Source organism: Sus scrofa, chromosome 8 (assembly GCF_000003025.6).
Source record: "Sus scrofa isolate TJ Tabasco breed Duroc chromosome 8, Sscrofa11.1, whole genome shotgun sequence".
In the NCBI taxonomy this organism is placed as follows: Eukaryota; Metazoa; Chordata; class Mammalia; order Artiodactyla; family Suidae; genus Sus; species Sus scrofa.
Window position 1 is genome coordinate 55,207,883 of NC_010450.4, and position 27,464 is coordinate 55,235,346.

General features: G+C 39.2%; 1 protein-coding gene and 1 pseudogene across 17 annotated transcripts in view; one reads left to right on the forward strand and one right to left on the reverse strand.

Annotated features, from left to right (window-relative positions):
- EXOC1 (exocyst complex component 1) overlaps nucleotides 1–27,464 on the forward strand; it is a 56,891-nt gene that overhangs the window by 18,517 nt on the left and 10,910 nt on the right. For 5 of the 17 annotated variants that reach the window (XR_001298320.2, XM_021101345.1, XM_005666702.3 and 2 more), the window contains 11 exons: nucleotides 17–204; nucleotides 2,621–2,848; nucleotides 3,261–3,393; nucleotides 4,005–4,114; nucleotides 5,192–5,245; nucleotides 12,857–13,006; nucleotides 17,837–17,942; nucleotides 22,703–22,747; nucleotides 24,364–24,527; nucleotides 25,756–25,863; nucleotides 27,018–27,094. Coding sequence is in view for 16 of the 17 variants with exons in the window: in XM_021101345.1 (XP_020957004.1) it covers nucleotides 17–204; nucleotides 2,621–2,848; nucleotides 3,261–3,393; nucleotides 4,005–4,114; nucleotides 5,192–5,245; nucleotides 12,857–13,006; nucleotides 17,837–17,942; nucleotides 22,703–22,747; nucleotides 24,364–24,527; nucleotides 25,756–25,863; nucleotides 27,018–27,094 (1,363 nt within the window). In the remaining variant the exon portion in view is untranslated. Of the gene's footprint in view, nucleotides 1–16; nucleotides 205–2,620; nucleotides 2,849–3,260; nucleotides 3,394–4,004; nucleotides 4,115–5,191; nucleotides 5,246–12,856; nucleotides 13,007–17,836; nucleotides 17,943–19,047; nucleotides 19,072–22,702; nucleotides 22,748–24,363; nucleotides 24,528–25,755; nucleotides 25,864–27,017; nucleotides 27,095–27,464 lie in introns of all 17 variants that reach the window. The other 12 variants (XM_021101339.1, XM_021101348.1, XM_021101340.1 and 9 more) reach the window with 7 other exon arrangements.
- LOC100620408 lies at nucleotides 11,362–12,241 on the reverse strand (annotated as a pseudogene).

Below are 27,464 nucleotides of genomic sequence, written 5' to 3' on the forward strand. Positions count from 1 at the left end.
TTTTACCTTTCTTAAGAATCTGTTCCGAGCGGAGAAAATCAGAGTGTGACAGGAGGCGATGAAGAAGCAGTGGATGAGTACCAAGAGTTAAATGCAAGAGAGGAGCAAGATATTGAAATAATGATGGGAGGCTGTGAGTGTGCAATTTCTAATGCCGAGGCCTTTGCAGAAAAGCTGTCCAGAGAGCTGCAGGTGCTAGATGGGGTAAGCCCTTCCCGGAGTCTGAGATGGGTGCTGCATGGCTGGTGGAGGGGACCGGTGACGTTCAGATGTTACTGTGGCAGCTCGTGAGCCTGGCTGACTTTGCTGTCTTTCTCTGAAGGTGTATTCCCAGGTGCCATCAGTCTTGCACTGTTCTTGTTCAATAGACAGAACCACTCCTTTTGGGCCACTGAAGGCAGTTGGCTGAGGTTCTGGATTTGGGGAGTTTTCGTGATATGAAGTAGTAGAAGTAAGAAGTAGCTAGCCTGAAACTGACTTGGGGGTTGATTCCCCAGCCTCTGGAATGCCTCAGGGTGGTTTAGTGCAAAACAGTATTTTGTGATTTAGGAAAAAAAACAAAAACAAAAACAAAAAAAACAGGTACAAGCTAGAAAGAGAGAAATTGGGCTGAAAGCAGTGAATCATTTTTTTTACCCAAAGAGAGCAGAACAGTGTGGTGAAAACAGGGGAGCAGTAGGGAGGATGCTTGACTTCTCTGCTGAAAAGTTTGGAATAGCTCCTCTTCAGTTGTAGGCACATCTCTAGGAAATAAAAAGCTATAGTAGCAGCAGTACTTTGTGAGAAAAGTCTAAAACAAGAACATTTGGGGTTTGTTTTGTTTTGTTTAGATAAGTTTTGCATTTAAGAAAACCTCTGAAGATAATCTGAGAAAAAGAATGTATATATATGTATGTATATGTATATGTATGTATATATATATGTATGACCGGCTCTCTATACAGCAGAAATTGGCCCAACACTGTAAACCAACTATATTGTAATAAATTTTTTTTTAAAAAAGAAAACCCCTTAGAGAATAAGGAATATTTTAAAGACTTAAAGAAATTTGACATTTTATACATGAAAGCATGTAAAAGTTAGGAGGTTAAACTCAGGCTCAGAGGTTACACGAATAACCCAAGCTTACAAGTTTATAAAACTCTCTGGAAGCAAAGCCTAGAAGAAGCTTCAAGATATGAAGATGGAAATGGTCCATTCGGGCCCCCGCATGGCCACTTACGATGCCAGCAGCTCTGAGCCCTGCTGACTTTACAGTTGGGCTGCACCTACAGTTGAGTCACTGTGAATAGTATGCAGAATAACATGTGTAGAATTACCGTTATTAATTTAGGATGATATCCCTTTAATTCTTGTCCAGACTTTTTCTTCATATCATGTTATCTGCCTTCTTTTTTTTTTTTTTTTTTTTGCTATTTCTTGGGCCGCTCCCGCGGCACATGGAGGTTCCCAGGCTAAGGGTCTAATCGGAGCTGTAGCCACCAGACTACGCCAGAGCCACAGCAATGCGGTATCTGAGCCACATCTGCAGCAACCTACACCACAGCTCACGGCAACGCCGGATCGTTAGCCCACTGAGCAAGGGCAGGGACCGAACCCGAAACCTCATGGTTCTTAGTCGGATTCGTTAACCACTGCACCACGACGGGAACTCCTATCTGCCTTCTTAATGTGGCTTAGTGGTTTGTATTTTCTTTTCTAGTTAATATTGCATATATGTTCCAAGCCATCATATTGCTTTGCAGTTTAATTTTTTATTTGAAAGCTTCCATATTTCAGGGAATTCAGAATCAATAGTCAGAATCATTTAGAAGACATTAACAAGGGTTTGTTACTGCTTCGCCTAGGAGAAGTAGTCTCAAATGAAAGAAAAGAAAGAGTAGCCTAGAAGGAGCCATCTCGGGGCCTTAGGCTCCTCTACATCCCTATGCTGCAAATCCTACTAGAGTCATAAATGAGCTCCATGCATCCTTCAGAGGCAGGTGTACTCCTGCTCCCCTCGTGACGGAGGGATTGACAGAGATCATGATGCTCCACTTGGCGTTTTACGTCAATATTACAAAGTATAGAAACATTCTGTAGCTGATAGAATTGGAAGAGGTGTCAGAGATGACCTAATCTACTGCCAGTCAATTTACAGAAACACCATATACCATTACTGATGCTTGTTCAGCCTGCAGAGATCCACAATACTGAGGCATGGTCCCTCGCCTTGATAGAGAGGACAGTATACTTTCCTGAAATACTGCATAAAAAGGGGGAATATAAACACAGTCTGGAGTTCCCTTGGTGGCTTAGTGGTTAACGAACTCAACTAGGATCCATGAGGATGTGGGTTCGATCCCTGGCCTTGCTCAGTGGGTTAAGGATCTTGTATGGTGTTGTGGCTGTGGTGTAGGCCAGCAGCTACAGCTCCAATTAGAATCCTAGCCTGGGAACTTCCACATGCCGCTGGTGCAGCCCTAAAGAAATAAAAATAAACACAATCTGATAAAGCGGCTGAGTAGATGTGTGTATCAGCCTATGTTACTCTGCTGTCAAAGAGATTTATTGCTATTTCACTTTTATCCCTCTTTTACACATTCTAAGAGTAGGAAGTATTTTCTTTTTAACATCATAGGCCAACATCCAGTCAATCATGGCCTCGGAGAAGCAAGTGAACACCCTCATGAAGCTGCTGGATGAGGCTCTGGATGAGGTGGATCAGATCGAAGTGAAGCTGAGCAGCTATGAGGAAATGCTCCAGAGCGTGAAAGAGCAAATGGATCAGATCTCAGAGAGCAACCACCTGATTCACCTTAGCAACACCAACAATGTCAAACTTTTGTCCGAGATAGAGTTCCTTGTGGTGAGTGTGATTATAAATTACCAGCAACAATAAAGCAATCTAAAGGGAGTCCCTATCATGGCTCAGCAGTAACAAACCCGACTAGGATCCGTGAGGACACAGGTTCAATCCATGGCCTTGCTCAGTGGGTTAAGGATCCAGCTTTGCCATGAGCTGTGGTGTGGAGGCCAGGAGCTGCAGCTCCAATTCAGCCCCTAGGCTGAGAACTTCTGAATGCCGATGGTACAGCCCTAAAAAGAAAAAAAAGAAACATGATAATATGTAAAACCTGTGTGTAAACATTTTCAAATTCTCTTGGAGCAAAATTTAAAACCCTGTAATTCCAAAGACCTAGTGGCAGGATTGAGTAGCATTTTACCTGTAAATTTCCCAAGCTTACGTGTGCAGATGGTGTATTTATTGTATATTCCAGAACCACCTGGACTTGGCCAAAGGTCACATAAAGGCGCTTCAGGAAGGAGACCTGGCGTCCTCACGGGGCATCGAGGCCTGTACCAATGCCGCGGACGCCCTCCTGCAGTGCATGAATGTGGCTCTTCGACCAGGTGTGTTCACTGCAGGCCAGGAAACCTGCCCTTGAACCTGAGTAAAGCCTGTGACTTGGTATAAAGCTTGACAAGAAACACATGGGGCAAGTTGTTCAGGTGACATTATTCTACTCAAACAAGTTTCATTTATTTTCAAACTCAATTTGTACTGGCACTAAGAAGTTTTTGATCAGTTCCTTCCAATTGACCAGTGATGATTCTCACTGACGTGATTTTTCTTCAGTGCTGTCTACAGAACCTAGCATAAAGGAGATGACGTGTGGTTTTGCTAAGCCAGCAGTCCAAAAACTAGAGTTGGCATCAAAATCACCTAGATAGCTTGTTAAAGTACACATTGCCAGATGCCACGCCCAGAATCGTAGGTCTGGGCTGAGCCTTAGAATCCACATCTCTCACTGTCCCCAGATGGTGCTGGGGCAGGCACCCTGGAGGAAACCCCGGTGCTGTACTATCTTAACCATTACCTTCCTTTCTTAAAGCAAACGAATAAACTAGTAAAACTCTGGGTTCTTTAAAACTGAAGTGTGAATACTGTTACAAATGTATTCATTAAACCTGGAGGAGCTCTATTTACCCATTAAATAACTCAAGAAATGTTATGGTTTCAGGCCACGACCTGCTTCTGGCAGTCAAGCAGCAACAGCAGCGTTTCAGTGATTTGCGGGAGCATTTTGCCAGGAGGCTAGCCAGTCATCTCAACAATGTTTTTGTTCAGCAGGTAATTTTACTTTATTATTAATATTAGCATTTTTCTGTAGGTTGTTCATATATTTGCTTAAAATTAAATTCTCACAGGAGTTCCCATTGTGGTTCAGTAGATTAAGGACCCAGCAGTCTCCATGAGGATGTGGGTTTGATCCCTGGCCTCGCTCAGTGGGTTAAGGATCCGGCGTTGCCATGAGCTGTGGTGTAGGTTCACAGATTCAGCTTGGATCTGGTGTTGCTGTGGCTGTGGTGCAGGCCAGCAGCTGCAGCCCTGATTCAGCCCGTAGCCTGGGAACCTCCATATGCCATAGGTGCAGCCATAAAAAGACAAAAAAGTTAAATTCCCACAAAAAATGTTAATGTGTGTAATTGGGGTCATAGTATATTCTTACACACGTTCATTTGATTATAATATCTTTAAATATGTGCATATTTGCTCATAGATGTATTTTGGCCCTCAACAGCCTCCTTTGGAAGACAGTCTAGTTCCTTTTAGCTAAAACTGAGTTTTTTTACTATTTGACCTGTTTTATTTTTCAATATTTTGGAGTGAGAACTAGGACTAAATTCCATGCTTTAAGTATGCCATTGGCTGCATGTACTTATATATATGAAAAATGAGGGAGTTCCCTGGTAGCCTAGTGGTTAAGACTTGGCAGTCTTACCACTTCAGCCTGGGTTCAATCCCTGGTCTGAGAACAGCGATGCCATATCAAGCCACTGCATGCTGCAACAACAACAACAAAAAAGACAGAGAGAAATGACTAACTGGGCTGTTAATTCCAGTAGGTTTAATCTTATATAAGCTCTTTGTCTGCACTTTTACATGGAAAGGGATCTTATAATTGATGTGTGGCAATGAAATTAATGTTAATAATATTATTAAGAGTACCTTAGATTTGAACAGAACATATTTTAATATGTAATAAATTAGATTTTGTGTACTTTATCTCTTATTTTAATAGGGTTTAGGGGAAAAATTTGAGGGTAATTTTGTTCATCAAGAGATACTCTCTGAAACACTGGATTCTTCTTTTCACTTTGCAGTGTTCTGAAGCAGTCATATTTACTGTGTTTTATTTCCCATTAGTTTACTCAGGCCCTCCTTCAGCTCTATAACAGGTCCTACTTTCTTTCGGTGCCTGTGAGTACATCAACTTTGGCTCCAGCTTCTCTGATTCTTTTTTTTTTTTTTTTTTTTTTTGTTGTAACTTTTACTAAACTTAACGGCAGCAGAATCTTTACAGATTATAATTTGCTAACCTAAGCTACCCGTTAACCATATTTGTAGCATTTTTTTCAATGTGCCGGTAACAAAAAGTTGAGCCAAAAGGAGCATTTAATCTCAGTCTTCTGCTTCCTTCCTGTCATTCTTTCACTCCTTTGTTTATTTAGAAATCTTTGCCAAGTGATTAGAGATACATACCAGACATTTATTTACGTGGAATAGAAGAGAGGTTGATTCTGCCTCAGGCAGCTCATAGTCAGAGATTGGAGATGGACACATATACTCAGGCAGGGTGTGTGTTAGGACGGTGGTGCTGTGGGAGCCACAGAAGACCACCGGCCTAAGCCTGAGAGGGAGACTGGGGAAAATCTCAGCATTGCACGTGACTCGAAAAGCACCAAGAAAAAGGTAAACCTGGAAATCACATAGGAAATATTAATGCCCATTTTTCATACACTGTTGTATTATATTATTATATCAATAATATTTCTTTCTTAGGAGTTGCTTAGTTTTTAAAAATAATACCATTGGCATTGATGGAGTCTGCATCTGTAGTTGGTATTCAGAATAGCGCTCAGTAAACAGTAGTCCTTTGTGCACCCTTAATTGTTGGCTGTAACATGCTGTTATTTGTGATTTTGCTTCCTTGCCTTATAAACTAATGACTTTTTAAAGTGAATGCTTCTCGGTTCTGAAATACATGTTGTTGCACATGAGTAATGCACGTTAAAAACCAGAATTTTGCAGCTACCCAGAGTGTGCTGAGGGTGGTGGAGGATCACGTCTGTGTGATTAATTGAATCATCATGTTACCTCACGAAAGAGTAGGGGAACGTGGGTATTTCTGTTCCTGGCTGTGGGGCAAACTAGCGGGAAAATTTGATTTCCACATTATTGCACATCTCTTTGTCAGTCACTGGATTTTCGTTGTGTGCCTATTTTGTACTCACTGTCATCCATCTGTGACAATAAGAAATGGCGCCCACTTGTGAGATGCTTATGAAGAGGTGTGGAGAGTGACATGCCTAAAGCTGTACTGCAGTGTGCACATGGTGCCTCGGGGACTCGTCAGGTTCAGCTCCAGGCCCCACGATAGAGGGACTGTCTCACACAATTGTTTTGTTTTCCCGGTGCTTATCAACGTTATGTTTATACTACACTACGGTCTGTTAAGTGTGCAGTAGCATTATGTCTAACAAAACAGTAATACACCTCAATTTAGGAATACTTCTTTGCCAAAAATTGCACACCACCTTCTGAGCCTTCAGTGGGTTGTAATGGCCTTGCTGGTGGAGGACCCTTCCTCAGTGCTGACGACTGCTGAGGGATAGAGGTGGTGCTGGCTGAAGGTTGGGGTGGCTGTGGCCGTTCTTAAAAATTAGAAAATGCTGAAGTTTGCTGTAACGATTAACTCTTCCTTTGATGAACATTTTCTTTGTAGCATGCAATTCTGTTATTTGATAGCATTTTGACCCACAGTAGAACTTTCAACTTGCAGTCAGTCCTCTCAAATCCTGCTGCTGCTTTATCAGCTAAGTTTATATAAGAGTCTAAATCCTTTGTCATTTCACTAGTCTTCACAGCTTCTTCATCAGGAGTAAATTCCATCTCAAGAAACCACTTTCTTTGCTTATCCATAGAAGCGATTCTTCATCCATTAAATTTATCAAGAGATTCTAGCAGTTAGCCACATCTTTGGGCTCCACTTAGAATTCTCTTGCTATTTCTATCACATCTATAGTTGCTTCCTCTACTGAAGTCTTGAACCATCAGTATCATCCATGAGGGTTGGAATCACCTTCTTCCAAAACCCCTGTTAATCTTGATATTTTGACCTCTTCTCATGAATCACGAATGTTCTTAGTGGCATCTAGAATGGTGAATTCCTTCCAGAAGGTTTTCAGTTGACTCTACCCACATCCATCAGACGAATCACTATCTCTGGCAGCTATGGCCTTACAGAATGTTATTTCTTAAATAACAAGACTTGAAAGTTGAAATGACTCTTTGGTCCATGGGCTGCAGAGTGTGTTGTTAGCAGATGTGAAAACAGCCTGAGTCTTACTGTCCATATCCATCAGAGATCTTTGTTGGTCAGATGCCTTGCCAGTGAGCAGCAGTATTTTAAAAGGAAGTTTTTCTCCTGAGTCTCAACAATGGGCTTAAAATATTGAGTAAAACCATGTTGTAAACAGATGTGCTATCATCTAGGCACATATACAGTGTACACTTATGTATATGTGCTAAAGAGGTTTGGTCAAAGGTGAATTTGTTGAGGATTTAAGTAGTCAGACATGGCATCACTTTTTAAGGCAAGTCTTCAACAGAATTTGTACAATGCAGTTTATAATAGATGTGTATAATGTATTATAACATTATAACCTCTGTACAGAGGAATCCAGTGGAAATAATCTAATGACCACAACTTAACTTGATTAAAGAGCATTGATTCCTGGGCTTTTTTGAAATGCACACATCAATAAAATAAAATTGGAGACTGACTAAGTCACGAACTTATTTTACCAAGTAAAAACCTTAAAAAAGAAATACTGGAGTTCCCGTCATGGCGCAGTGGTTAACGAATCCAGCTGGGAAACCTGAGGTTAAAGGTTCGATCCCTAGCCTTGCTCAGTGGGTTAATGATCCAGTGTTGCCATGAGCTGTGGTGTCAGTTGCAGACGTGGCTCGGGATCCCACATTGCTGTGGCTCTGGTGTAGGCCGGCAGCTACAGCTCCAATTTGACCCCTAGCCTGGGAACCTCCATATGCCACGAGAGCGGCCCAAGAAAATGGCAAAAAGACAAAAAAAAAAAAAAAAAAAAAAAAAAGAAAGAAATACTGCCATACTTAATTTACTTTTTTATTTTTAAAATGACATTTGGCACTAAAAGCAAAAGAATATAATTTCAAACTTTCAAAATGAATACATTAAACTTTATGAGAAATGTGCTTTCACCCTTTTCTTGTTTTCCTACTGCTGCAGGCCAGCGAGTCCACCCTCACACTGGGACTGGCTGATCCAGAGCACACTCTCTGTGATGCACCTGTCGGAGTCATGCCTCCGTGGAGCTGTATTTTAATGAAACTTGAGATGCATTCTTATTTAGCATTCATTTCGTACTGTAACATAATATGAGAGTAGGATTTTTAACAATTGGCTGGATTCTTTTGGCTCTTTTAGCTCTTCTTACACACTCAGCGTCCACTGAAATGATAGCCTTATACCCGCAACACATGCATTCCTAGAGCTTCATGTATCTAGAAAGCTCCTCAGCCAGGAGAATCTGGCCACTTACACTAATTAGGATTCTGATATTGAAAGCAGGCAGTCAAAAGCTGAATGAGGCTAATTAAAAATCAAGGAAGTATTTTCAAAAGGAATATGTATGTACGTTTAAAATTTGGTTTGATTCTTAAAAAGATAACTATTCTTTGCCCTTTTCCCACCTTTGGTTCTGCAGAGAGCTCATGACCCTCTGCTCCGCTGTTAGCCACATGATGAGACCAGTATGCGCTAGACTAAAAGTACAGCCAGCAAAAAACTGAAGTTGTGGGAAGTTTTGCTATATGCTGAAATTTGGAAATTTTTCTTTCAGTATGTATATGCAGAAACATCAAATAGCAAAGTAAAACGTATGTAGCAAACCGATGTTCAGTTCATGTCACAAAGATTGTTTCGTTAAGCATGCTTTGAAATCTTCTAAACATTGGTCAATATGGTAAAAACTTAGAATTATGATTAAGATCGGTTTTCATGATGTCTGTGGAAATTTTGCTCATATTTTCTGCTCATATTTTCTTCTTCCCTCAAGAAAATAAAAATGAACATGCCATAACATAGGAATAAAGAATTCCCAAATCTTGAAAATTTGTTCAGCATTTAACATGAGTATCATCTCTGTTAGAAAGTCTATAAGACAAAAGTGGTTAAGAGTGTGGACACTGGAGCAAGCTTCCTGGATTCCAGAACCTGACTCTGCTGGTAGGGTGGCCTTGAGCAAGTTAACTTGGTGCCATCTTCATTGCCCTGTATCTAAATAATTTGCTAATAAAATTACCAACCACATACTGTTGTCATGAGGATAATGTGTTGTTACATACCAAGCACTGAGAATTGAGTTTGAGGGGTTCCCATTGCAGTGCAGCGGAAACGAATCCAACTAGGAACCATGAGGTTTTGGGTTCGATCCCTGGCCTCGCTCCATATGTTAAGGATCTGGCATTGCCTTGAGCTGTTGGTGTAGGTCGCAGATGCGGCTCAGATCTGGCATTGCTATGGCTCTGGTGTAGGCTGGCAGCTATAGCTCCAATTCGACCCCTAGCCTGGGAACCTCCATATGCCATGGGTGCGGCCCTAAAAAGACAAAAAGACTAACAAAAGAGAGAATAGTGTTTGATTATTGTAAAGTGTTTGATGTTAGCTAATTTTATTATGAATTCTAATAGTAGATAAACTGATAAAAATTTATAATTCACTAAGTTTTTAGAAAATGTATTTGAGATTAATTTGGATAAAATATGTATTATGTTTAAATTATTAATGATCAAGATTTACTATTTTTTAAATGAGAAGGAAAGTGCTCTGCAAAGCTGTCATGAAGATTAGAGTTCATTTATGTAAGGAACCTAGTATAGTAGTAAGCATTCAAAAAATTATTACCAATTTGTCTATAGTAAGAAACTTTAATGTCTTAATTTTAAAAAATACATGAAGAATAAAATTCTTAACACATTAGAGTTCTAAATGGGATGCTTATCTATATTATAGATTGGATTAAATAATTTAAGCTTTTATTTTCCTATTTCCTATAGTTATTTTGGAACCATTTTCTCTAAAATCTTCCTGTTAGCACTAATAACACTTAATCTTAATAGTAATGGTTTGAAGGTAATGACTTTTATATTAGTGAATTTTCTGATGATGGTGATCTTAAAATGCTGTTTGCAAAAGAAACCTTTAAATAACAATATATGTGAAAGAATTTTGTAGACTGTAAAATCCTCTATAAGTATTGTTCCATTTTGCAAGGAGAGGTAAAGGTTTTAATTGAAGAATTTCCCTGACATTAAATTAAATACTATAACTTAACATGTAGTTACCTGAGTAAACGGTTGTAGAAGAACATAAACAATAATTTTGAATGTTGAATCATTGAAAAAATTTAATGAGAAAGATTGCTTGGGATAATAAAAAGATATATGACATTGTTATTAATAAAGAATATTTTTAAAACATTTATAAGCGAGAAGTTTGTCAAATGTTCTTCCCATTTATTCAGTGTAACTATTTAAGACACAGAATTTGGAGACATTAGTAGACCTAAAACTATAATATCTGTCTGTGCTTAGTATCTCATGCTTGTGATTTAATGGACTCTCATTCATCATTCTGATGTGGCCACTAGAAAGCCATTCTGGAATGTAATGTTGGTATCAACATTTGGCAGTTTTTTGAGTCTGGTTAAAGTGATTTTCTTTGATGTATTTTTTTTTTTTAAACAAGAAGTTTATTTAAACAACAAGACGCTTGACTTGAAGGGAAAACTATCTAGGATTCATTTCTTTTAGAGTAATTTATCCCTACTTAAAGACAGATTGCCCTACATGTAACAGCTACGTACAAAAAAGTTATAAAATTGTCCTTGGTTTTACAATAATAAATGAAAAACATTAAAATTCTCCAGTCGAACAAGATATGCAAGGATTTTTATGTTGTTCTTTTTGTTTGTTTGTTTTGTTTTGTTTTGTTAAGCAGTGAGAGCAAAATAACTTACTGGAATATAAAGATAAGAAATGAATGAGCATGCCACTAATGGAGAAAGGGGGTATTTTCACAGAACCAGTATTTTTCCCCATCCCATCTCCATTTGACATCAATCAAAACATTGGACATTTAGTTTTTAAAAAAATGCAATATGCTTGTGCACATACACCAGTTACTTTATGTACAATAAAGGAATGGGGAAGGGGAAAATGAAAGAACAGAGAAAACTATACTGTAGTAGTCAGGATGTGGTAGAACCAAATTGTGGTTTTCTAACTGAGAATGTCTTCTTGGTCTGGAGGAACAGAATTCTGGAGTAAAGTAGCAGGTTCCCTTTTTAGTAGACACCTCCTGTCTGCTGCTGGAACACATCAATTGTATCTTCATCCTCCATTTCCAACTGTGCAGGTATGTCTGTTTCATTGATTGGCTGCCCGTCAAATCAGAATCTGATCTGCCTCATTGACAAACCCTGTCGTTCACAATAGGCTTTCATTAGTTTACTAAGTGGTGTATGCCTCTTAATCTTTTTTTTTTTTTTTTTTTTTTTTGTCTTTTTGCTATTTCTTTGGGCCGCTCCCGCGGCATATGGACGTTCCCAGGCTAGGGGTTGAATCGGAGCTGTAGCTGCCAGCCTACGCCAGAGCCACAGCAACACGAGATCCGAGCCGCGTCTGCAACCTACACCACAGCTCATGGCAACGCCAGATCGGTAACCCACTGAGCAAGGGCAGGGACCGAACCCGCAACCTCATGGTTCCTAGTCGGATTCGTTAACCACTGCGCCACGACGGGAACTCCTGCCTCTTAATCTTAAACTGCACCACAGAACCATCCTGCCCCACCACCTTCAAATTAGTATGATCGTTGTTCTCAGTCTTGACTCCTTCCTTGGGCTTTTCATCAGCCATGGCGTGTGCCAGACTCTCCTCGGCTGCCGCTTCACAAAAGAGGTACCAGGTCCACACCGGACGAGCACACCTGTTTGATGTATTTTTTAAAAGAAAACAGAAGTGCGACTCACACGACTAAGATTCTAGCTTTCTTCCTGTGCGACCAGAGCAAATCACTGAGTTCTGAGTTGCAATTGGTTCTTGAGTTTGTTCTGTCAGATCAGATGGTCTACCGGGTCTGCAGTCTCTGAAACAAAAGTCAGGGTGCATCATCTGTCTCAGGCTTTTGAAAACTTACTAATTAATGTAAGTCATGTCAAGGATTAAAAATAAAATCATATTTATTTAACTAATGGGGAAATTAAAATTATTTATTATTAGGGGTTATCCTGGAAAGACCAGGATATAGTCATCTGCAGTCTTTCCTAGCTCTGAAATTCTGTATCCTGTATGTTTTCATCTGTTGTTTAAATACTATATACTCTCATGGGAATACCATAGACGCAGACTATTTTGAATGGCTTCCATCTTTGGTGTGTTTCTTAATACAGTTTGTATCATTTGCTTAGTAAAGTGCAAAATGATACAGCATGGGAGAGGCAAACTTGATTAACACACTCGTTCTCAGCCCCTTAAGAAGATGAAATGAGTAGCTGATTTAGCCACGAGCCATTGTTGTGCTATGACCATTTGCGGTTGGTAGTACAGTTGATACACAGGAAAATAAAAAAACAGTAAGTACTTGGCTCTGACTCTCCTGTCTTGTGCTGGTTTTGCTTGGCCACATGTGATCTTTGTGTAGAATTTTTAGTTACCACGGTGTTTCTTTATCCTGTCAATGATATTTATGTACTTATCTACTCACTCTAGGGTCATGATCAGAGTTCCACTCTTGCTCAGCACTCAATTGAGCTGACTTTACCTAATCATCATCCATTTCATAGAGACTTGCTCCGATATGCCAAGCTGATGGAGTGGCTGAAGAGTACCGACTACGGAAAGTATGAGGGGCTAACAAAGGTATGCACTCGCTAAAGAGCACAATCTTGTAGGATTAAGAGGTCATATGTTCAGTTCTCTAACAATTGAAGTACTGTAGTATATTCTTAGCAAAGCAGAAAATAATTGAAATTCTGAGTGCTCATTAGCCAGGGAGAACATTTATTTTATTTACCTGAATAAATAAAGAGTTAAATTTTGAACTTCAGTATATAGGATTAGGCCATACTGGAACCTGAAGCATCATTCAGTTCCGTTAAATGCTGTAATGATGTCCTTAGTTTCTTTGTAGAAGCTAGGGTTGTGAAGATGTTGTGACATGTTTGCCCTCTAAAAATCTATAGTATGTTCTTTAGACAAATACGGTGGACATGTTTACTGAGCAAGCATTCCACTGTTCCAGGCACGCAGAAGCATGGGTGTTTCTACTCCTGATTGTGAGATAAACCAGCTAGGAAAATTTGATTGCCATGTCATGGTCCATTTCTTTGTCAGTCACCACATTTTGACTGTGTGCCTATTTTGTTCTCACTGTCATGCACACTAAGAATGAGGAATGGCTCCCACAGAAGCCCCCACCACCAGAGTCTGACTCGGGGGAACATTCTTCTTCAGACAGTCAGCAGGAAAGTAAATGCTGAGCTGGACGTGAGGTGAAGTGTGGGACAGTGCAGAGAAGGGGAAACCGGGACCTGAAGCCTCGGGAGAAAACATCACGGGATACGGTGGACCTGAACTAACTTGGAGTAGTGAATGGGGTTAGATAAGACAGAAATGAGGGAAGGGCGTTATCTAATACCAGGTTAAGGATTGAGCTATGGTGTAGGTCGAAGATGCGGCTCAAATCCTGAGTTGCTGTGGCTCTGGTGTAGGCTGGCAGCTACAGCTCCAATTAGATCCCTAGCCTGGGAACCTCCATATGCCGCGAGTGCAGCCCTAGAAAAGATAAATAAATAAATAAGCAGGGCTGATGGAGTTCCCTGGTGGCTCGGTGGTTAAAGATTTGGCATTGTCACTGCTGTGGCTCTGGTTACTGCTGTTGTACAGGTTCCATTCCTGGCCCAGGAACTTCTGCATGCCACAGTGGGGCCAAAAAGAGTAATAGTAATAAGCAAGGGCGAGCAGTGGGAGTTTCTGATGAAAGCTTTCCCTGGGCAGTGGGAGGGCCCAAGGCTAGAGCACACTAGGGAGCTCCGGGAGCAGTGAGGGGCAGGTGTCGTTGGAGCTCAGGGACAGGATTAGAAGGGCAGGAGGGAGCTGGGAGGTAGACAGGGCAGTTCTGGGAGGGACAGTGCACCTTACAAGAATATGGCGCATCCTCTGAGGGAGAGGGCTGTTGGTGGCCTTTGAGTAGAGGAGTGACCCTCTCTGACTTGGATTTAACAAATGTCCATTGCAGCAGGAACCTGTGGGTTCAGTATTCTGCTGTTGTGTCATGTTTTGTTTTCATTGAGCAGGATTCTAACTTGGACATAGCTTAAAGAGAAATTGTTGCAATACTGGAATCTCTGCCTTTTGAGGTTTTAGGAGGATTAATATTCTGAATAATTAAACATTGTTACATCGCCTTTGAGAGTTTTGTGCCAACATGGGCTTTGTCCCCTAGTGAATATTCAAATAAGTAAAATAATCAATAAGCTTTTTGCCTAATTGTGTTCTCGGTGACGGTGACTGCCCAGTCTTTATATATAATGTAGTACTATTCATGAAGGTAATTCATAGTGAAAAAACAGGACAAGAGCCAATCTAGCAATGAGTAATGAACTCATTCTCTGCTCAGGTATATTTTCAATTGACAATGTCAGTGAGCTTTTTTAAATGAAATTGACTTATTTCCCAGGAATGTTACTTGATCCTGTGTTTGAACTTTTGACAGACATGTATTTTATTTATTTTATGCCTTATAATCTAATTTGGTTGCTGAAGTATTCAAAAAGTGGAATTTCATTAAAAGGAGAAAGAGGAGTTCCTGTTGTGGTACAACAGAAACAAATTCGACTAGTATCCATGAGGATGTGGGTTCAGTCCCTGCCCTCGCTCAGTGGGTTAAGGATTAGGTGTTGTTGTGGCTGTGGCGTATGCCAGCAGCTGCAGCTCCAGTTGGACCCTAGGCTGGGAACTTCCATGAGCCACAGGAGCAGCCCCAAAAAGAATAAATAAATAAATAAATAACGATAATAATTAAATCCAGATACTATTTGCACTTGGTTGGGTGTACATAGCTCACACTTTTTGGCAGGACCAGGAAGAGCCAGTTTTAAATTCTTTAGGGATAAGAACCACTAGACCCTGCCCCAGCTCTTATGGCTGAATCTAAGCAAAGCCCTGCTTTTTGCTGTATAAGTAATTAGAGCCCAAGGCAAACAGAGGTGCCTTGGTCAAGTAAGGAGCTCAGCCCTTCAGAGGCCCCTCCCCAGCTGTGGCTCCGGGTTATGCCTGTGGGGCAGTTAGTACTAGAGATGGTCCATGTCCATCCATGTATAGGTAGGAAATGAGCTTCTTCTCCTAGTAACACCCCGAGGGTGACAGTCAGTCTGGAAGGTTGCTCAGAATCTCCTCACCACCTCAGCTCCCTGTGTGTGACGAGAAAGTAAAGCATGGAGTTTTCTGTACCAGAACAAGGGCGCCAACATTGCCAGAGGTAACGGCATTTAACCTCGTGACAGTGAAGTTCTAAATGAGGTGCTCTATACAAGGTGCTAAGAAGAATCTTTCAAAATTTGGTAAATGAATGAACCGAGTCGCACCTGTCTGTGGCCTTCCCCACCTGTGAGTCTGTTGAGGACCTAGAGGAATTCGGTCATTTCAGTCACTTTGAAAAAGATGGTTTCCAGTAGTCTGCTCAAATCACTGTTTTCTAGATACCAGAACAGCTGCCCTGAAACTTTGAATCGCTCGGATGGTTAATGTGCACTTGAGCAGTATGGGTACGCTGGCCAGCAGTCTGTTGCGAGTAGAAACCACTCGTGAAGGTTTTACAAATTGTTAAGGAGCTCATTTCCCATTTGTCAATCATTTACTGATTTGTAGTCATCGATATTTGTATGAGAATTTAAATTTGAGTAAATGAGATGCTAGAAAAAGTGAAATAGCCCACTGAAATAGGAATAATTTTAGGGTATATTTTAATTTATATTTACTTTTTAAAATTTATTTTTTAATTAAACTATAGTTGACTTACAGTGTTGTGCCAATTTCTGACGTACAGCAAAGTGACCCAGTCATACCTATATATTCATTCTTTTTCTCATATTCCATCATGCTGTATCCTAAGAGATTGGATGTAGTTCCCTGTGCTGTATGGTAGGATCTCATTGCTTATCCATATTCTAAATGTCATAGTTTGCATCTATTTACTTTTATAGTTGCACAAAGATCACAGGAAAGAATTCCCCATGTGACTAACTTTTCCTATAGAGACTATGTGGGAAATGTGTATGGCCTACGAATTGAAAAAAGCAGGATCTATATTATGTTTTGTTCAAAAACTGCTTTATGAGGCTATATCTGTAAAATACCTAAAAAAATCAGTGGTGAACTGTAATTATACAAATATTTAAATAATATATACCTTTGAAAGGTGCATCTGATGTTTAAAGCAAAGTGAACCTGTTCTAAGACTGGATATGTTAATTTGAAATAAAGGAAGTTGAAGTTTAGATACCATGATAAATTTAAAAGAATAGCTAGGTGCAGTTTTTCTGCTGGGGATTTATTTAAATTTAGTGAAAATTCTGAAGTTACCATCCTGGCACAGCGGAAATGAATCCAGCTAGGAACCATGAGGTTGTAGGTTCGATCCCTGGCCTTGCTCAGTGGGTTAAGGATCCAGAGTTGCCATGAACTGGTGGTTTAGGTGCCATGGTGTAGGTCACAGACGCTATTCGGATCTATCGTTGCTGTGGCTGTGGTGTAGGCCAGCACCTATAGCTCCAATTAGACCCCTAACCTGGGAACCTCCGTATGCCATGGGTACAGCCCTAAAAGCAAAAAAATAAAAAAATAAATGAATTTAGAGAAATTCTGTGTATGGTATTTAACCTAGGAGTTGGAAAAATGCATGATGTCCCACTGCTGAAGAATCCTTCCTGGGGTATATATAAAATATTTTTATGTTGCTGTAAGCAAATATGATGAAGAAATGAGTTTGTATGTTAAATAATAGATATTTTCATGTGAACTAGGATTAATTAAATTTGCTTTTAAAAAAATTAATTATGAAACTGTAATTTCATAATGATGGAATTATGAAAACTGAAAACAGTAAAACTAGATGTGCTCCTTCATTGCCATTGGCGCTGTATGGTATGATCGTTTTAAAGCAACAGTGTGGTTTGGAAGAGGAATCATAAAGATCCCCTTACTCTTTGGCATTGTAGTTTCACCATTGGGAGCTTATTCCAAGGAAAACAGTTCATTAGAGGTGAAAAGCTCATTGTAACACTGTCAATCAGAGCAAAACATTGAAACCATATAAACAGCCTGTTAGGAGACTGGTTTAGTGTATTGTGGCATATCAACAAAGCATAATACTGCACAGTCATTAAAGTATGAAACTGGAAAAACATAATTGTTCTGACCCAAATACCCTATACAGTATAACTGCAGCTATATTTAGAATATGTGGAAGGTATTGTGTGATTATGTTCAGTTTCATATTTTTGTAAATTGTGATGCCAGTTCAGTTTTTTTTTAAGACAGAAAATAGCCTTTTTTTAATATCCTATGAAATGCATCAAAATTTTAAAACCGCAAAAATTAAAACAAGCACAGAGGATTGGGGGGCATTGAAAAATGGACATTATTACGTTAGTTTATTGATGAGAAGTACATGTTACTTTTATTTTTAAGAATTACATGGATTATATATCACGACTCTATGAGAGAGAAATCAAAGATTTCTTTGAAGTTGCAAAGATCAAGATGACCGGCACAACTAAAGAAAGCAAGAAGTTTGGTAAGCTTAGGCACCTCAGTCCATTGTTTTCTGTTCTATTAAAAATGGTTTTACTTACGACAAATAATTCAAGGCTTTTTAGACAAAGTGGAAGAGATACAGTAGAATTAATGAAAGCATAAGTGTAATGCATTGGTTTGATTTATAGGCGTTTCTGTAAATATGTTTTTACTAATTAAAATCCTGCGGTATGTGGGTCTGACAGCACTTAGGTGTTCGTGCTGTGTTTAAAAGTCTAGTCGGCTTCACATCCATGGTTGCCCAGCCCACGCATTGGAGGGTCCCTGTTGGGCTGGAGCATCCATGGATTTTGATACCGAGGCAGGTCCTGGAACCAGTCGCACACGGATGCCGAGGGACATTCTTTGAAGAAGAGGCTGGCCAGAAAGTGAAGTGCAGTCTGGTAGGGAAACATGTTGAGGGTTCAGTTTCTAGCTTCCTAGAAGACTTTTCTTAGCAGTTGGAGGCAAGTCTGTGATCTCTTAAGTCATTGCTCTCCTCAGGGAAGTGAAAATGATTCCTGGCTTCTTACTTCTCACTGGCTATTTTGAATCAAAAAGAGTGTGTTTTCTCCCCTTCTGAGGGTCTCTGAAACATATCACCAAAATTTCCATGATTATGCCTTATTTTTCCAAAGAGATATTTTTGAAACATGCTAATTTTTGTTGCTCCTAAATGTGTTAAAAAACAAAAACAAAAACAAAAAAACACCTGATTTGAAAGGATAACCAGTGAAAGTATCAAGTTTCGAGGAAGTGGTTTGCTGAGGCCACCTTGTGCTCTTGCATGTACATCTCTGGACATCCTTCTGGGTGGGGTCCTTGCTCTTGGGGCCACAGCCTGGCCTTCAGTGGCTGCAGTGTGCGCTCAGTGTCTGCAAAGCTCCCCTTGAGAACCATGAGCTTAGCATTTCTGGATGGAGTCGTGTGCTGTTGGGGTCACAGCCTGGCCTTCAGTGGCTGCAGTGTCCGCTCAGTGTCTGCACAGCTCTGTTGAGAACCACGAGCTTAGCATTTGCTGGGTGAAAGGAGCCTGTGCCCAGACGCCGCGCAGAACCAGCCCGCGGACAGAACTTGATAGCTAACCTTTCCCTTCTTTTCCTTAGGACCAAGAAGACTCTCTTTAGTGGGTAATTATGTTGTGATTCACCGGTTTGTGTTTTTGGTTTTGTTTTTTTTTAATAAAACACTAATATGTTGATTATACTAGTCCAGATTTTTGAAGTGGTTTGAATCTGTGTACAAATGTGTTACACTTCGATAAAGACACTGATAAGAATCTTGGAACAATAGGCTTTTGGAAACAGAAATGCTAACTCATCCTAAAGGTTAATTGTTCTTAAACAGCAGTGTGTTTATATTCTTGTTAATGTTTCACCATGAGTATGTTCTCTTTTTTTTTTTTTTTCGGTAAGCAGCATATTATTAATACAGTTACATGTTTAATGTTTTCATTTAGTATATTTGTCACCACTTGTTAGTGTACCATTTTATTCAGAGAGAACTCTTCTATAGTGAAAACTGATGTAAAAGTAAATCTTTCTAAACTTATCTCCTCAGGAGGTTATTAATCCTAGTATCAAAATAGTTTAGATTCTTAGATTCTCACTGAGATAAATAACAAAATAGAAGTATGAATTAAATCAAATAAAATAGTATCTTAATAATATCATTGCATTGACCTGAAACCTTAATTTTTTCTTTTCTTACCCCGGAGGGATTTTTTTATTAAAAAAATTTTTTAATTAACCTAATACAAGTTTAGAGGGTACTTTTATAGTTTTAAAACACTATTAAAATTACATCTCTCCTAGGTATCTATTAAATAATAAAGACTAGGAGAGTAAATTGTGACAGTGGACGGCACCAAAAAATTATAGTTTCTGTTAATTCTGTTACTTATCAGTTGCAAGAGAAGAAAAACGAAATAAAAAACAGAACTCAGAAGATAAAAATGGTTTTATTCTTCTTTGAAGATCTTCTTAGAAAACATTTGAAAATAAATTTCAAGTTAAATACAAATGATTTATCTCAATAAGGTAGAATGTAAATTTTTTAAAGCTGTCTCTTCAGGAGCTCCTGTCGTGGTTCAGTGGTTAACGAATCCAACTAGGAACCATGAGGTTGCAGGTTCGATCCCTGGCCTTGCTCAGTGGGTTAAGGATCCAGCATTGCCGTGAGCTGTGGTGTAGGTTGCAGACGTGGCTCGGATCCTGTGTTGCTGTGGCTGTGGTGTAGGCTGCCGGCTACAGCTCCGTTTTGACCCCTAGCCTGGGAACCTCCATATGCCGTGGGAGCAGCCCAAGAAATGGCAAAAAAAGACCAAAAAAAACACATACAAAAAAAGCTATCTCTTCAGTGATCCAAATTATGTTTAAATCAGTTTTAATAGTAATTATAATTAAAAGAGAAACCTGAAATTTTGGAAAGATAAATTTTCAGTGAATCAGAATTAAGTAATTATGAATAAACTTTAAGGTAGTTTTTTTACTTGCTCTAAAAATGCTGAGTCCTAGGCCCTCGTAAGACTGGAAAGTCAGAGTAACTGTATTTTACAAAAGAAGATGGTGTAGTCAGTCTAGTCTTGGAGATTCAGGGGATACTTTCTTCTTGAACCACTCAAATCTTTAACATCTCAGCTCAGATCATTCAGAATCATGTTAAAAGGCCAGTGAAGTATCTTTTCCCTTGTGATAAGGTCTTTAGGTATGTCTTTGCTTTTTTTGATCTGTAGGTTTATTTTGATATCCTCAGAAATTGCCCCCTACGATTGATACTTTGGTGTTTTGTTTTCCCTTTTTATTCTGTAGGTGTACTTAATGAAAAGGCAAGCAGAGGAAATTGAGTGATTATTTTTAAAATCACCCATTTTTTCTTTCTGCAGTTGAGATAGTTACACACACATATATTACTTTAACCCATAAATGTATGCATTTGCATAATTATTTCCTCATACTTAATATTCCAAATTCTTAAAGTACACCAAAATCATTTTTTCATTCTTTCTCTACTAAATTAAGAAACCTTGTTGATTCCAAAGAGAGTCTTGAACACAGTACTGAATTCAGTCCTGACTGGAAGACTTATTCAGTAAATGTTTTAGAATTACCTATTATGTAATAAGCACTGCTTGTTACTGAGAATGCAGCAATGAGCAAAGACTCTACTCTCCTAAAGCTTATAATCTAGCAGGGATTATTTAAAGATATATAAAAGTTTATTGAAATACTGTTGCTTATTGCCAATAAAGAGTATAGGCTTCTTATGAGCTCTAAATGGGGCACTGATAGTAACTCTGTATTCTTTATTAACTACTGGAAAAATAGAAAAGTATGAAGTACCTTTGCCCTGGCACTAAGGCCACCAGAGTATGCTGTCCAGGTTGGCCTGCTGGTGGCTCTGGCCATCCCTCCCTGCCGCCACCTTAAGTCCAGCCTTACCAATTCCTCTTCCCTTGAGCTTCATGTAAGGAGGATGGGAAGAGTCCCATGTCTCTGCCATGGCGCCTGAGTAGGTGATACTCGGACTTGAAGTTTGGCAGGGATACTGACAGTTGACATGTTGTTTTCTATTTTTTTTTTTTTTTTTTTTTTTTTGTCTTTTTGCCATTTCTTGGGCCGCTCCCTCGGCATATGGAGGTTCCCAGGCTAGGGGTCGAATCGGAGCTGCAGCCACCAGCCTAGGCCAGAACCACAACAACGTGGGATCCGAGCCGAGTCTGCGACCTACACCACAGCTCACGGCAGCGCCGGATGGTTAACTCACTGAGCAAGGGCAGGGGCCGAACCCGCAACCTCATGGTTCCTAGTCGGATTCGTTAACCACTGCGCCACGACGGGAACTCCTGTTTTCTATTTTTTTAAATATTTTTAGATTTATAGTCTTTACTTTTCTCTTTCATTCTGTAATTTCTTTCTTCACCTTTCACATTCACTTCTAATTTGGGTTTAGAATGTTTCTCAGGATGATTTTTAGTGCTGATCTAATAAATGTCAGCTAGAGAGAGGCTTTAGATAAAAGAAATGCCAGATGCCCCTAAAAGAGCCCCAGTTCCTATTAGAACTGTTAAACCCTCAGTCCTATTAGAACTGTTAAACCCTCAGCTTTACCCTTCCATCAGCCCATCTTCTGATAATCAGTTAGTATTGTAATTTATACCTTTCATCCTAGGTGTTCACAAACCTAAAAAAAAGCCAGTTAAGTTATTACGTAGTTCAGCTTGATATTCGAAAATGATTTTAAAGTGTTATGTAATTTTTTATAAAATGGAGTATAAAATCATTTCGTACAGTGGAGGTTCCTTTCAGGAGCTTTTCACTGAATACGAGATTGTTGCCGCATTTAATGTCTAAATCTACAACTTCATTCTAATAAATGCCCACTGTATTAAATTATTTACTTAACTGTATTTTCTTCAGGAACCAAAACTTGCAAATACAATCTTTAAGGACATCAGCTTCATAAACTTTTTTTAAAGATCGTTTAAAAGTATGGGGGAGGTTTATAAATATAGATATTTTTACCTGAATACCTGCATAAAACAGTACATAAAAAGACTATTGAAGTTTTTTCTGTCATGTAATTTTTCAAACAGCAGCTGACCAACTAAACATGTGTTGCATCTCTCGTGACTTGATGCTCATGGTTCTTTGCATGTGTCTTTTAAACTAGAGCTTTAACTTCCTCTTGTGCATGGTTTGTGCAAATTGCAGTTTATTAACTTGTCTTTGTCTTTGATGCTTGCAACCTAATCCATCACAGCTACACTGCCCCGAAAAGAAAGTGCTGTCAAACAGGAAACAGAGAGTGAGTATGCTTGTGTACTAGTAGGTATTCTCCATGCATGTTTGTTTAATGTCTAGAAGTTAGTTATTTGTCTTGAAAGAAGTTACACCAAAAATATTGATTGCTCTAAGTTGCCAGGTATTGGTCAAAGAAAATCAACATGATGGCAGTGGTATGACTATATCCAAGAACTATGTATTACAGTTAAAAACACATGGTGGGTAGTCAGAAGTTTATGAAAAGTCTTAACCGTTATACTTTTGTTTGCAGGCTGTGTTTAGAAACTATGAAAATTCTTATAGATAAGGTCAGATTTTGCATAATGAATCCAAAGTTTGTCTTTAATTATCCTTCTGTATTTTTCTTCTTTTTCAACTGCACCTAGGCATATGGAAGTTCCTGGGCCAGGGATCAAATCGGAGCCACAGCTACAGCCTGTGTCTCAACTGCAACAATGTCAGATCCTTAACCCACTGTGCCAGGCCAGGGATGGCATCCGCGCCACTGCAGAGGCAACATGGGATCCTTAACCTGCTGCACCATGGAAGGAATTCCCTGTCCTCCTATCTCTTCATCACTTACTATGTCATTTGTCCCTTCTGACCATCAGCAAATAATACAGGTTAGCTGAGAAATATTCAAGAGGAATAAAAAGATTTTTATTGTTGACATTTAATTCTGAGTAAAGATATCACTTTTTTTTTTACATCTTTGAGATCAAATTTTATTTTTATTTTAGTGCCTATTTTCTATCATTATTTAGTGATCTACTGGGAATATTGAGTGATTTGTCTAATCGTATGAATTGCATGTTGAATATCACATTGTTTTTAAAAGTGGAATCCTTTAATTCTTTGATATAGGTAGGATATTGTGCACATATATTTTTCTCATTTTTCCTCATAGCAGTGATAGATACCTATGTTTACAGTGGAACTCAGATGTCCTATATAAATAGTTAATGATAAGTGTATTATATTTTAGTTGAATTTTAAATATAGCAAATTTTCAGGTTTTTTTTTTTTTTCTTTTTGTTTAGCTTTTAAAGAACTTTAGTTAATCAGTTCATTTACTGTAAAAGCAAAGTTTCTGGGTTCAGGAATGTATTAATTCAAATAGTGTATAATTGACTTTTTTGGTAGGGCAAGAATAATTGAGTATTGGCAGTTTCATATGGTTCAGCCTAATATGTTGATTTCATGTGGAGACGAAGAATATTGGGCTATGGCGGGTTTTTTTTCAGGAATGTAACAGTCATGTTAGCTAGTACTCCAGGGAGTCAGTGACTTGCATCCATATTCATGTCTTTTGAGTAGGACAGAAACCCTCCTCTACTTGAAAGAGGTCATTAGACAACCTAACCTTTGTGGTGAGACTGGGCCGAGCATGACATGATCTCTGCAATCCCTTTCAGTCTATTCTGTGACTCTGTGTGGTTTCACTGCTCTTTACAGAACGCTCAGGAAGAGGACACATGTTAATGAAAGAGAAAGGCACCCTACAGCTGACCTGTGTGGTAGACTCCTGCCCTAACTAGTGTGAGCCCCGAAGGCCAAGGCAGTAACCGATAGCCCTGGTTTAGCTCTGGGTCTTTTAGTCGTGAAGGTCACAGCTTTTAAAGTTTTATTATTTCTTAGGTCTTCATGGAAGTTCCGGGAAATTAACAGGATCTACGTCTAGTCTAAACAAACTCAGTGTTCAGAGTTCAGGGAATCGCAGATCTCAGTCATCTTCTTTGTTGGATATGGGGAACATGTCTGCCTCTGACCTTGATGTTGCCGACAGAACCAAGTTTGATAAGGTAAAGTAAAAGACAAGTGCTTATTTTTTTCTTTTGGCTGAGCCCACGGCATGCGGAAATTCCAAGACCAGGGATAAAGCCATGCCACAGCCACCACCCGAGCTGGGGTGGTGACTACACGGGATCCTTAACCCACTGCGCCACCAGGGAATGCCAACGGTACTTCCCTTTTTTTTTTTTTTTTTGCCTTTTTGCCTTTTTGCCTTTTTGCCTTTTCTAGGGCCGCTCCCGTGGCATATGGAGGTTCCCAGACTAGGGGTCTAATCAGAGCTGTAGCCACCAGCCTATGCCAGAGCCACAGCAACATAGGATCCAAGCCACGTCTGCAACCCACACCACAGCTCACAGCAACGCTGGATCCTTAACCCACTGAGTGAGGCCAGGGATCGAACTCACAACATCATGATTCCTAGTTGGATTCATTAACCCCTGAGCCATGACGGAAACTCCCAACAAGTACTTCTTAAAAATTAATATTTGTTTTCTAGTATCAGTTTATTGATTTAATTGTTCTCAGAGATTTGGGCTCTGTTGCCTCTTTTAATTAACCATGTCTTACTTTGCAGTTCTGAATCTGAAAAAAATACTGGTCAAATGACAACTGAAATGTGATTTATCAATTAAATGACATAACAGCTTTATTAAAATTTGTTATAAATCCTAAAGTGGGAGTTCCTGTTGTGGCGCAGCGGAAACGAATTCTACTAGGAACCATGAGGTTGAGGGTTCGATCCCTGACCCTGCTCAGTGGGTTAAGGATCCAGCATTGCCATGAGCTGTAGTGTAGGCTGGCAGCTGCAGCTCAGATTAGACCCCTAGCCTGAAAACCTCCATACCCTGCAGGTGCGGTCCTACAAAGTAAAAAAAAAAAGAAAAGAAAAGAAAAAACCACACATGAAATGCTTATATTGTAAAGTTATTTGAGCAACTATGAAGTGGAGAGGAACCAGCTTTTATCAAGCAAAACTGTTCTCTACAGTGCATTAAACAAGTTTTAAAAGTTTATCTCTGTGTTCCTCCTTCCAACTTTAAGTGAATAGTTGTCATGAGTTTTTATCCTGGCCCTGTTATGCCTCCATAATACTGCATTGTCCTGTCAGTCTTGGGAGTGTGTGTTTTGGGGGTTCTGTTGAGATTATAAAGTCCCCTCAGAAAAGTGTTTAAACATAAAATGTTATTGTAAGCATGTTGGTTCAGTTCTTTGTAGGATCATTTTGGTTTTCTTCAGATCTTTGAACAGGTTCTCAGTGAGCTGGAGCCCCTGTGTCTGGCAGAACAGGACTTCATAGGGAAACTTTTCAAACTGCAGCAACATCCAAGTGTGCCAGGAATGATGGTATGCCTCACATTTGTTTATTGGCTAGGATTTATCATCTGTGGAATAATTAACATAATTAATATGTCACAATTTCAGTATCAGAAAAGAAAAAGAATTTACAATGTAAGGATTTTTATAATAACTTTTTTCATATAAGATAATAACAAGAGTAATAGAGTTTGGACATCTAATCTAATATTCTAGATAATCTTAGACCCAGACATTCTCTAAATTAATGAGGGGGAAAATGTCTGAATTTACTTTGTAAAAAACATTATTTAAAATACAATTTTAGTATTTTAGCACCCATCAAGAAAAACTAGAATTAAAAAAATAAAAAAGATGTTTGAGTCTATATACCATGCCCTTAAAAAAAAAAAAAGAAAGAAAGAAAGAAAGGAAAAAGAATGGTGACGCCTCATACCTGAGTCTTTTTTATGGCTTTGTTACTAACTATGAGACCGTAAGTCAATTATTTAATCCCTGTTTTTCCTCATCTGTGCAGTAGGTATAATAATCCCTATTCATCATGCCTCCCTAATGGCATAAATGTAAGAAAATAAAGTGAGAGATTTGCTAGAATATTTCGAAGAACCGAAAAGCACATGCAAATCAAGTGATTTTTTTTTTTTTTTTTACATTAAGATCATCTTTAAAAAGAGAACCAACATATGAAAAGCTGTCCTCAAATGAATGAGAAATTGCTTCAGATGTTTGGGGATTTTTTTGTTGTAGATGGATGGTGCTGGCAGTGCATTTGATTGCTTGTTGGCTTCTGTGAAAACTCTTCATCAAGGAGATTTCTTTAATTTTTAAAATTCACTCTTGAAAGTTGTTTCTAGATGTTTTCAGCTTTTTGTTGAGCTGCCCTCCCATTCCCACGCACCCCCAGCCTCCTCTCCCTCCCTCTACTCCGCCCAGTGAACACACAAACACAACTTCTCACGCTAGCCACAGTAATTCTCCAGGAAAATCTCAGAACAAAGCATTTCCTGAATATTCTTAAACAGCATACTAAATTACACCATTTTATCAGTAATATCACCTTTAAAAATCATTATTTCTCATACTGTATTCTCTCCTAGGAACTTTAAGACTGAGCAGGCTATTACTATAGAAACTAGTCAGATTGTTGGTCTTTTATTATGTAAAGTACCTGATAATTTTTGCAGACTGAAGCAGAGGACCTCGATGGCGGAACATTGTCACGGCAACATAATTCTGGCACACCACTGCCTGTTTCGTCTGAGTAGGTGTTGTTACTGTCTCTTGTTTGTTTTGGAAAAACATGAACTTTAAACTTAGCAGAAAGGAGTGCGTCTCGATATGGAGTCCAGATAACCCCATAACTTGGCAGCACTGAGCCCACCGGCCTGGCTCCCCAGTGTTTCACCAAACATCTTACTGAAGTAAAATCAGCTCTGTTTATGATGCAGCTCTTCCCTTCTCTAGGAATCCAAAAATGCAGTCCATTTTGATGTTTGCTGGTAGGAAGTAGTGTTTGAATCGCAATGTATTTATCAGAAATCACAAAGCACATTTCAGGACCCAGCTTTACAAATACCAAAGTTACTTTGAGTGATAAAACCTCACTTCAAAAAAACATGTTTGTATTGAAA